A 12056-nucleotide genomic window follows, 5' to 3' on the forward strand; every position below is an offset into this window, starting at 1 on the left:
TGAATTGATAGTATATACTGGAGACAAGTACCGTAGGCCCTGAATCAACTCTAGCTGCCATTTTTGTGACAACCGCAGATCCTTCAATGGTCACTGGATCAAAGGTTTTTCTGGCCAATGATCTCTCTCTCAAGGACTTCTGTCAGAAAGCATCTACTGGCTTGTCCATTTGGAAGGATGACAGCGAGCTTTAGGGATACTGATTTATGGAACATTGTTTACTTGGGATTGCGCAGGTACTCTGTAGGCACCATGTAGTTTGGGATCCTCCATAGCAAAGGGAGGGCCATCATTAGACATTTCACAGTGGCAGGGGGAACAGATGTAAGAGAACACCTCATCTCTCATTCTATAATTCCATGTTTTTTAACCATAGTGGAAACATCAAAACAGAGGTTGAGGAAGCTATTCCACCTCCATGTTCTTTATGGCCCCTTTCCTTCAGCAATGGAAGGATACCCAATTGACACTACAGTGCACTCTGGATGGGAACTGGTGCCCAATTCAAAACCTCACTGATATCTTGTCACTGACTTCAGCATGCTGTAGGTCAGCCCTGGTCCTTTTTCCCCCTAGAGTTTTCATTTTTTGATTTTTAAGATCAGAGCTCAGCACATTGAGTGTGAAGCTCTTTTGAAGCAGATCTTTCTCAAATGTGGATTTTATGTCTGTGCGCACAGTCTTTAGCACTCAGTGTTTAGGTAAGACCATTTAACGCCCTTTTGTTAACAATCCACCAGCACAGATGAGTTTCTCAGCACAACGTAGTTCTTCTGAATTGCTACATTTTTATTAAAGTAACAAAAAGTGTACATTGGTCAGTGAATCTGTACATTTTGTATATAAAAACACTACTGTACAATTAGTATTATTCCCTCCCCTTCTCAAAAAATAGCTTACAAACTGCCTACCATTTTCACCAAATACAAAGCAGGTCCCGCTCAACGGTCCAGCTCAGTTTTTAAAAAAACAATGAAAGAGGAGAAAACCCAACAGACACTACGGTACAGTTCTTCAGCTCTGCAACAGGCTTGAGAAGGCAACAGAGAACACACTTCATTCACAGCTTTTACATGTAACAAGCTACAAAAAACTGATTCTGTCTGAATTTGGTTGGTTTGAAAGCAAACAAAACTTAATACTAAATTCCTGGCATAGAGTTAACAGCATGAAATTTGGTAGGATTTTCTTAAAGAAAAAAACCAAACCAAAAAAAAAAAAAAAAAAACAGAAAAGAAGGGGCTTGATTGGAACAATGGTAGTGTAGGAATTTGTTTTTTTCAAAAGCACTGTTTTTAATAGGAGAGAGGGCGGGAGCATATAAAGATAAGATTTGCATTCATCACACCAAATTGATAAACAAACCAAGTACCAGTATTTGGGAAGGGAGTGTAGAAAAGCGAACGTTGGTTTGTTTGGGAAACCTGATGAAAACGTATGAGTGAGAACTATCAAGACACCAGATAAGAAAGAAGGATCCCACACAGCACTTTGAACCGATACTTTTCTTGGAAGGGAAATTTACAGTACAGAAGCATCCACGTATTTCCCTTCATTGTGATGAAAAATATTGCACAATTCAACTCACTGTCAGCTCACAAAAGGCTCTAGAGTGCTTCATTCTAACTTCTGCTTTGCTGACAAGAGAAGTTACAGCTGGTGTGATGCAACTTCAGTTTTACAAGTCAGATCTCTTTAGTGAGAATTAAAACTGCGTGGGGGATAAGCACAGGCCATTGGGCCTCTTTAAATGATATGCTGAGTTTTCCAGTTCAGGAGTTCAAATGCTGGTAAAAACCCTACAAAAGCCTGAACCCAAGTTTGCACATGGGAAGCAATCAAAAACATTTAATTATCTTTTTTAAAAGGGGGTTGGAGGGGGTGGGGGAAAGAATTGTGGCAAAGAGGAATCCCCTTCCTTCTCCAGAGTGCCCAAGATCTGGAAATATATTGCACAGTGTCTGAGAACTTGAGTCATAAAAAGGCTAGGAAGGAACAGCTCTAGTTAGGCAAATCATTTGCCAGTTCAAAACAGGAAGGCAAAAAACCCAGTGTGCTTTGAAACTAATCTGAGGAAGTTTCATTAAAAATAAAGAGTCTTAAGTGCCTTGTGTTTTTAAGTCACCTCTTAAAGGGTCACTGGCAGGGGCTTCAGTTGGTCAGTAAAAAGGCAGTGAACAGACAAAGTCCTGGTAAAGACGTGTTCCCCAGGAGGTAGATCAATTCACATTGGTCTGGCACTTCAGCCAATTACAAATGTGCGTTGGGAACTACCAAACCGTTTCAGGGCCAAATCCTGAACATTGGGCTCAGTCAAAACTGATTAAGGATCAGAAACTTTAGGCCACAAATTGCTCAGGCTTGCTGGGGGAATGCGGGGGTGGAGGGGTGATGAAATTGCAACCCCTTATCAGTGTAATGGAGTAGGCGATTTTTTTTTTTTTTTTTTTTTTTATCGCCAACAATCAAGGCTAGAATAGACTTCTCAGGGAGTCATGACACTCCAGTCAACTTGGGGGGGGGGGGGGTTAATTGTTTATACGATCTTTAAAAGCCCCACCCACTAGGTATTCTAGCCTTTTCATTCACAGTTGCTCAGCGCTTACTCCATAGTTAAAAATACTCTTTAGAAATGCTGCATTTCCCTCTACCCCGTTTGGCTCCTCCACCCCAAGCGGCCCAGACAGGCAAGCCCACCCACCCAAATTTGTCATTCAACACTAATTAGGTAGATATTGGCTTCATAATAAAAACCTCATAAGCTTGCAACAGCTTTAAAAAAGAAAAAAGGCACCTAACACTGCTTCGCTACAGAGCAGCGTCTGATATTTAAATTTGGGATTTTCTTGCTTTTTTTAAAAAATATAAATAGCTCTTCATTTAAAAATAGATCCTCCAGTGAGGTATACAGTAGCCTAGGTCTTCGCAGTGTAAGAGCACTAGGAGCACTTAGCTGGAGACAGTCATCATGTAGTTTTTGGAAGGGCTCGTGCGACCCAACATCATCTGGTTTTTACAGGTGAGCATCCCATAGGAGCTCACAGGTGTTGCCGCTGCTGCTTCATACAAAACACAGATGGAGCCATCTTCACCGATCCGGTAAGACACCTCGTACGGGTCCACCCAGAGCGTGAGCTCACTGGGCAGGAGCTGATACAGCTGCTGGAGGTTGAGTCCGATCTGGCAAGCTGCTTTGCTGATAATGGGGTCCATTTTATGATTGATTCGAATGCAGCGATACCCAGAGCCTTTGAAGGGTTTCTCAGGAAACCAGTGATGTTTGTAATGCTCTGTAAGAAGAGAAGAAATTTCTAAGTGGACATGCACCCCCTGCTGGCGCTAACTGGACAACAAGCAGCACTTGCAGGACACCCTTCTTATAAAATAGTCTCCCCAAAAAACATGGAGGCCCATCTTAAGTAGTTCGCTTGTTTACACATGAGCTGTTTGCTCTTAAATTCAGAGCTAGGATTCTCCAGGCATCAGCAGAAGGAGCGTGTTTTAACCTTAACTATACCAATCCCGTCAGTCTGCTCTACTACTATAGGGAATGAAACTACAACTGACTACACAAACGGGACCCAGCAGATATTTTCCATCTCATTTGTGATTGTGGGGCAGTACAGCAACTGTCTGCCTTGGAGCCCAGTCCATATGCATGCAGAGCTCTGGCTTGGTAGGGCTGGGGCAGTATTCCCAAACTCAAACACCAGGGTACATGAGCAATGTTTAGTTCCTCCGCAAGTAGCATCATGCATTTAGTTTTGATAAACCACAAAGCCAGCTCCCATGTTGGTTTGTATTTGTTATCCTGACGTGTCTTAGTCCAGGAGAGATCATCTAGTCCAACATCATCAGTGTGCAACAAAGACTAGAGAGGAACAAACTTCTAGAGGGGGTTGTTAGCAACAAGTTGAAGACACATCAATGTTCAACTGGAAATGGCAGAGCTGAGCCCTAATGTCTCATGGCCCAAGAGCAAAGTTAGGAAACATTTCCCCTGCCCACAAAGTTGGCCTGATCCAAAGCCCACTGAAGTCAAAGGGACCCTTTCAGTTTACTGCAATGTAACTAAACAAGATCCTAGACACCAGCTGCTGAAACAAAGGGGTCCAACTTCCAGCAGCACGGAAAGATCAAAATCCTGTTTCCATCTGATCCCCTTACCCCAGCAAAGCAAGGAGCCACTTCCAGACCTGCCTTCTCCTGATGTAACAATGCAGCTGCCCCCCACTCCCTCCCACCCAAAGTAGTTTCTTATGTTATAGGAACATAGACGGTGGGGAGAAGGACTGTGTTTACAGAGCTGTATTTGTGCCAAGGTGACGACACTCCTTTAACATAGGAGTTTAACCGTTCACTCGTTAATTTCTCTTTCAAAAGAAGGAAAAAAAAAAAAAAAAAGAGAGAGAGAGAGCCACAGTAATCCCTGTACTGTGCTACATCTTTACACCAGCTGAAAGGGAGGGGTGTGAAGAAGCAAATGGCTAATAAATTCCTACAGCACCGTAAGCTTACGTGGCACAGAATGAACATTGGGGAGAAGGGGACCCTAAAGGCTGGGACCTGGTGAATAAGCCCCCCCACCCCACACACAATAGGGCGCATGAGGGGGAGCCCCAAGCACCCAATGGGGTGCCCCCCCTCCAAGGCGCATGAGGGGGAGCCCCAAGCACCCAATGGGGTGCCCCCCACTCTCTCTCTGGGGGGCAATGAGCGTGTCCCCCCCCCCTCACCTGTGAGCGCCTCCTGCAGGGCCCCACTGAAGACCTGCAGCTGATGCTCGCTGACGCAGCCCCGGGTCCGGAGCAGGCTGGACACGAAGCCCACGGCGGCGGCGATCTCGGGCACCATGTCCGCCCGGCTGCTGCTGCTGACCCCGCTCCAGCGCTGGCTCATGGTTGGGCTCAGAGGGCGGCGCGGCCCCTTTAAGGCTCTGGTGTAGGAGGGGGGGCCGGGGGCGTCGCTGCACCGACCGCTCTCAGGCTCTGCGCCGGTCTCGGAGGGGAAACAGCGAAGCGGGACCCTTTATACCCCTTCGCCGACAGGCGTCAGCAGCGGCCCGGCCTCTGATTGGCTGAGTCTCTGCTTTGCTATGCTAATGAGGTGTGACCTCAGCAGGGTGGAAGGAGTGACGTGAGTGCTGGGAAAGCCAGGCTAGCTGCGAGCCGGGCTGGGGGAGGTCCAGGAGGGGCTATTTTTAGGGTCTGTCCTGGTGGTGGGGGGGGGGGGGTCTGCAGGAGGAGGGGAAAGAACAGCACATGGCATGCCTGGGCACCGCAGCGTCTAGGGTGACCAGACAGCAAGTGTGAAAAATCAAGACGGCGGGTGGCGGGGTAATAGGAGCCTATATAAGAAGACGACCCACAAATTGGGACTGTCCCTATAAAATCGGGACAGCTGGTCACCCTAGCAGCGTCACACAGCTGCCTTTGCATTGTTACGAAGCCCTTTAGATCAGCGGCTCTCAACCTTTCCAGACGACTGCACCCCCTTTTCAGGAGTCTGGTTTGTCTTGTGTACCCCCAAGTTACACCTCACTTCAAAACTACTCGATTACGAAACCAGACATAAAAAACCAAAAGTGCCACAGTCCGCTAGTACGGAAACACTGCTGGCGTTCCCTTTTTACCATATAATGACAAAATCAATCAGTTGGAATATAAACATTGCCCTGTATAGTATACAGACTGGGATAAACAAGTCATTGTATGAAATTTTAGTTTGTATTGACTTTGCTAGGGCTTTTTATGTAGCCTGTTGTGAAACTAGGCAACTCTCTAGATGAGTTGCTGTACCCCTGGAAGACCTCTGCCTACCCCCAGGGGTACGTGGGTACCCCGGTTGAGAATCGCTAATTTATACAAGCGACCATTATATGAAATTGACTCCCCGTCTTCTGTACTAGCAACTCTATTGGCTTTTTGTCTGAGTTGTTGGACTTGCTGGTAGTGGGTTATTTTGCACTGGACTCCTGAACTTTGCTTGTTAATTTTCAACTAATGTCAAAGATGCCAGGAGCATACGGATAGAGGTGCTTTTTAGTATTTGCATAAATTTAAATAAATGATAATCCTCTCCGTGGGGAAAGGCATTTAGATGTTACAGAGATGGCTGTGGGCAAAAGCAGCGTTTTCTGGGAGGGTCTCAGAGCATTTAACAAATATTCTTCATTCAACTAAGCTTCTCAGACATCCCTGTGAGGTACCAGTGTTACGGACTTTGGGTGGATTGGGCTGGCATATGTGAAGATTTGGCCTTTTCCCCAATGACTGCTCCAGAATCTAAACTTGCATTGAGAATAATATTAAATCCAACATTTTCAACCGTGACTAGTTATTTGGGGTTTCATTTTTTAAGGAGCCCAACCTGACACAACTTCAGGCCTTCTCTCCTTCCTCGCCTGCTTTGATCAGCCACAGAGAGTTAACAAATTGACTGATATTTCAAAGGATCCAGAGTTAATACTGCACATAAGACATTATGATCCCTAACACTTCATATTGGCATTCTCAGCAGAGAGGATTTGAGGCACCAGGTGGGACAAATCAAAAGTGTTTTAATATTTTTCTTGTTAAAATTGATGTAAAAAACCCAACACATTTTCTATGCAATCCGATCTGCATGAGACCATTGCAGAATCTGTGTGTGTTTGTGTGGAATCAGACCATTGTAGGATCAGAAGATACACTCTTTGCCTGCCACTGAAATGCAGCCATTTCTGAAGTGTAACACTATGGTAATTAAACAGCACACAGCAACATTCTACACAACAAATCAGGATGGGGGGAAAGTTTTAAAATCTTGTTTCGGTTTAGAACAAGTTTATTTTAAAAAATTGATCTCCTATAGTTTTGTGCAAACCCAAGGTTGGTGCTTGCCCTAGCTTAAGAAAGGTTTGGGATCCGCATGTAAAAATGATCAGTATTCACCCAACTGAGTATCAAGCTAGCCTGAAAGTGGAGCAAAGTAACAGCCATGTCCTACCCTCCCCCACCCATCTGCCATTGCATTCATCAGTGGGTACAAGGAAGCAGGCAAATCTCTTGCTACAAACCAGATTTGTCCTTGTAGGCTTTGAAATAAATCAAGAGATTAAAGTCATTTAAAGGACTATTTTTTTAAATCGGTGACGCTTAAAGAAGCACATGGATGCAAGTGAGATAGAAGTAAGGATAGTGCAGGATGAGATTATTTATATTACTTTATGCCTAGAGGCCCCACTGGGATCAGGTTCAGGACTCCCTTCGTGACTGTATAATGCCTAACACCCACACAATGTAAGGGCGCATCTATACTAGAGAGTTTTGCTGCTTTAACTATATTGGTGTAGTTAAAGCAGCAACCTCCTCTTCCCTCCCTCCCTCCCAGCCCCTGTGTGGACATAGTTATATCAGTATTAAAAGTGCCTATCGATTATTCCAGTTTGGAAAGCAAAATAAGCTATACCAGTACAAGGCACCTTTGTACCAATATACCTGCAATCCCACTCGGGCTTATATTGGTATAAATATATGGGATAAAAAAAAGTCATATTTCTAACTGGTGGCATTTTACTAATGTAACTTTTCTTGTGTAGACTAGCCCTGAGAGACAGTTCCTGCTGCAGAGTTTACAAACTAATGAGACAAAAAAAGATAAAGGCTGGGAGAAACGAAATATTAAAACCCACATTTTAGATAAGGACTTTTCTCTGTAGTATTTGTGGTGTTCAGAATCAGCGAAAGCTATCATGATCGTGTGAGAACATTAGCTGTCTTCAGTGCTGGGCTCCGTTGGGCCAATGGCTCTCTTTACCATGGGACGAGCAAATAGGTCTGGCACTTAAAACTCAACCCACCGCGGGATCAGAACTGTGCTAACTACAAATGGATGTCTTAATATAGTTGGTGTTAACAATGATCTTACAACTGTTTCCCTGATCATGGGGGACACGTTTTGGTTTTTGTCCTCCCCCTTCCTCACCAACTAGCGAAACTATGTGATGACACTGTTTCTCAGTTCAGACCTGCTAAACCCTCTCTGCTACATCCCTCCTTAATCCTCAGCTCTTCCAGCAACCTTCCTGACTCTGTCGTCAGCAATACACCTGCACGTCTCAGGCACTCGCTATTGTCCAGTGTGTCGCCTTGTGTGTTGGCCTTATCTAACTAAAGCCTGATCAATGTAGGTCACGCTAGCTGCATCACTCAGGGCAGTGAAATATTTCACATTCTGAATACCATAATTAGGTCAACCTAACCTCCAGTCAAGACGCCGCTAAGTTGATGGAAGAATTCTTCTGTTGACCTAGCTACCGGCAGGTGAATTATGTACAATCAGCAGAGAAACCCCTTCCATTGATTTAGGAAGAGTCTATACTCCAGCAGCACACGAACCCTAACACCAACGCAAATTCCCACTGATACGAATGGGAATCTGTGGGGGAACAGGAGTCTGGCCCCCCCTCTGACCCAGTTTCAGTATGCTTGCTTCAGATTGTAATCTGTTCAGGGCTGTGTCCTATGTGTTTGCCAATTGCTTTGGAAGCGTACAGCAAAAACGACATTATTTTAAAATAATAATTGAAATCAGGAGTTTTAATTTGGTTTCAAAACCATTCCAGCTAAACCAGTTTCAGATGTGGGTTTGGCTGGCAAGTGGGTTCGGTTATTTAATAAAAACGTTTTTAAAATCAGGGTTTGTCCATACCGATTAGCCAAACTAGATTTAAAACCTGTCTGGCAGGAAACAAGTTCACACTTGTGTTTTCAGACAGTGTGTGGCCCTGCTTATCCCAGCCAGTCAAACCAGATTTCAAACCGGTTTTGCTGGAACCCATGTTTAAATAAAGGTTAACAATTGGTTTTCAACCCACAGTCAAAGCCCAGCCTCAGCAGGCCAAGACACCTACACAGGCCGACCATCTGCATGTAAAGGAAATCAAATACACTTTTTCCATAGTTCTTTAACGGGACAGCAACCCACCATGTATTATGTTGTCACTTTGTATCAGTACATAATCTTCTGTACTATTGTTGCTTGGAAACAGACCTTATCTCATCTTTATCTGCCCCAGACAACCCGGCCCACTTCACGCCCTAGTGTTTAGGCCTGCTCAGAACTGGTTTATCCATGATGGTTATAATGCCAGCAGCAACCTGTTAGCTGCCAACAACAAGGACAAATCAATGTAAATTTCCGGGTGGGGAGGACCGAGGTGGGCAAGGCCACTATGTTTAAACACAGCTGTAGGTCGTGAGCCAGTTCAGATCCTGAACACCAGAGACAGAGGTCACAACAAAATTCTGCCTATGTTGCAAACATCAAACCTCTTTTAAAACCACATGGTTGTGAAACCACATGGTAGCTGTCACCTAACTGTGATAAGTGCAAGGAAAAGAGTGGGGACGGAAAACAAAGCGCATCGTTGTCTCGCAGCTAGGGCCAGATTTTCAAGTACTCGGCCCCCCGTAGCTCAGTTCAGAACACAGCATGCACCCAATGTGCTGAGCTCCTCTGAAGATCTAGCCGCTGGCTCTGGTGCCTAAATAGAAGCTCTTTCTCAAAAGCTGGTCCTTTGTGCTGTTGGTTTACTTAGATTTCGGAACATGATTCTATCACAATGTTTGGCGTGTGGATAAGACATTTTAGCACATGTATTTCTAGGCATAGCACCAGCACAGTTAGACTTGGAATATATACAGGCCCATAAAACACGATTACAACATCTTTTTTCTCCCTGTCCACCCAGGCAAGAATGCATTTATATACAGTTGGGTGACAGCCATGTTTCACAACCCTGTTTGGACGTGGTTGTTTCTGTAGTGCAGACAACATTCCCAGGGGAGCAACTTCCCAGGGTTGCCCCTCTGAACTCCACTTTTCTTATCACCAGGAATTTTTCCCTTCGTAAAACATGCCTGACTTTTTGTGAATGAGGGTCTAGGCTGAGATACTTTAAGCAATTGATATCACCTTCTTACTGTACTCAGTGGAAGAATGGTGGTGATGGGGAACTGAATGAATTTTCTTCTAATTTTCTTAAGACTTCTGGGCTGATTTTCAAGGATGGTGGGCATCCACAGCTCCAGCTAACTTCAGGGAGAAAGAATTGTGGGTGAAAAATCACATCCCATGTGCTGATGGTACTCTCCCTCACCTCATGACAGTAACTTATCTTAGAAGAAGCTGTGTATTCAAAGAGTGACACTGCCAGTAGGAGAACAAGCCCAGGCAGAAACACCCCAATGCAGAAATCTTGCCAGAGAAGGTGAGCTGGTGATCTCACTGTCTATTTCGGAGCTGGTTTCCTGTCCCTCGCATCTGGTTAAAGTTTTTCCACATCCTCTTTTTAGAATGCAGCTCCTCCCACCCCACCTTGCTTGTGTCAATGATTCACGTTGCAGAGCAAAACCGAAGGAGGTGGCATGGGCAGAAAGAAATGAGAGATCAGCCTAAGCAGCAAAATTTGGATCCAGAGCTAAACATCACTGAGTTTGGGGCTTTGCAGATGTGGGGTTTTAGTTGGGCCCATTATAGAGAAAGCAGCTAGCTGCGAAGCCTGGACCTAGATTAATGATTCGGGAGATGAGGAGTGTTCAGATCCAGAGTCCTGGTTGAGGCCTTTCTCTAACAGAAGAGGAGCAAGCAAAAATTAGCATGATAGAGCTGGGTGTAGCACTGGATGGAACAGAGGGAGGGCCAGGGGAGCGGAGAGAGAAAGGAAGCGCTGGGGAGATAGGTGAAGCAGGGAGCAATGCAACAAGACTTGCCCCTCAACACTACTTCACCATCATGCTTGACGAACTCTGCAAATCAATATATCTCTCTCAAAAACATCTTCCCACAGTTCCAGCCTCCTGCAAGCAAGATAAACAGCACGTTTCGAAACACAGACACATGCAGAAGGCCAGCAGTCCCCCAGGCAACTCTACCTTATTACAATCACACTGAGGCTTGCCACGTCAGCTGGCCTGCTCCTTTCCTCTTTCTGTAGAAAAGTCCCCTAATAAGTAAATATCAGAGGCAACTCCAACTGGAACACACGCTCCGATTTCCCCTACCCACCCACTCGCCACAAAAAATTGGGGGACATTTGGATCCAGTACCCAGCTTCATTATTAGTATGACAGCAGTGCCTGGATCAGGGTCCCAGTGTGCTAGGCACTATAAAGGCAGTCCCTATCCTAAAAAGTTTACAATAGAAAAGACAGCCAACAGGTGGGAGGAGAAACTGAGGCACACAGCAGTGAAGTGGCTTGTCCAAAGTCTCATGGCAGCGCTAGGAACAGAACCCAGATCTCCTGACTCGCAGGACAGGTCCCTATCCATGGAATAACACTGCCCCGTTATTTCAACCCAGTTTTTAAATGGGCTGAACCAGAACGCCCTGCAATTTCGTAAGAGTTCAGAGTTTAAATCCAAACCTCCCCACTCAGGTCCATCTCTTGTTTATATACTGATTGACAGCACCTTTCCTTCTAAGGGATCGCAGAGTGCTATATATAGGAACCACTTCACACTTCCCTGAAATAAAGCCAGGCTACCTAAAGGTTGTTCTTTTCTTAGAAAAAGAGAAGTTAAGAAAAAAAAGAAGAACACCTCCAACTGAAACTACAGGAGGGGAATTTGTAGGTGGTTAGAACGTAAACTACCTCCCCCGAACTGGAAGGTGGCCAGAGGACACCAGCGCGACTGAGTAGCTGCCAAAGAGGCAATAAACTTTGCTGGAGGATTCAGAGTATTAATGTGGAATAACATGTCGCTCAGCACCATAGCAACTCAATTGTCAGTGAAGAGTAAAATGGCAGGAGTCACAGTAGCAGCAGTTGAGCAAATTTACCAGCCAGCTCAGAAGTGTCTGACACCCTGGCTGGGATAGGGTGGCTCCTGAGCGGGACACATTTTTATGATGTCTGTCCTTAAGGTCTCCAAAGAATTGCTTAGACTAGAAGATGAACAATCCATAGGGGCCACTGAGACCCTGCACTAGGGTGACCAGACAGCAGATGTGAAAAATCGGGACAGGGTAGGGGGTAATAGGAGCCTATATAAGAAAAAGACCCAAAAATGAG

At 45.2% G+C, this 12056-nt stretch overlaps 1 protein-coding gene across 1 annotated transcript; it reads right to left on the reverse strand.

Annotated features, from left to right (window-relative positions):
- Positions 1–768: 768 nt before the first annotated feature.
- Positions 769–4989, reverse strand: BTG2 (BTG anti-proliferation factor 2). The gene is made up of 2 exons (XM_084611024.1): positions 4737–4989; positions 769–3290 (listed from the first exon to the last, which is right to left on the reverse strand). Exons 1-2 carry the CDS (start codon positions 4897–4899, stop codon positions 2950–2952), a joined length of 504 nt encoding a protein of 167 aa, XP_084467150.1. The 5' UTR covers positions 4900–4989; the 3' UTR covers positions 769–2949.
- Between the last annotated feature and the right edge of the window lie 7067 nt (positions 4990–12056).

Source organism: Lepidochelys olivacea (genome assembly GCF_965140295.1).
Source record: "Lepidochelys olivacea isolate rLepOli2 genome assembly, chromosome: 21".
Taxonomy (NCBI): Eukaryota; Metazoa; Chordata; order Testudines; family Cheloniidae; genus Lepidochelys; species Lepidochelys olivacea.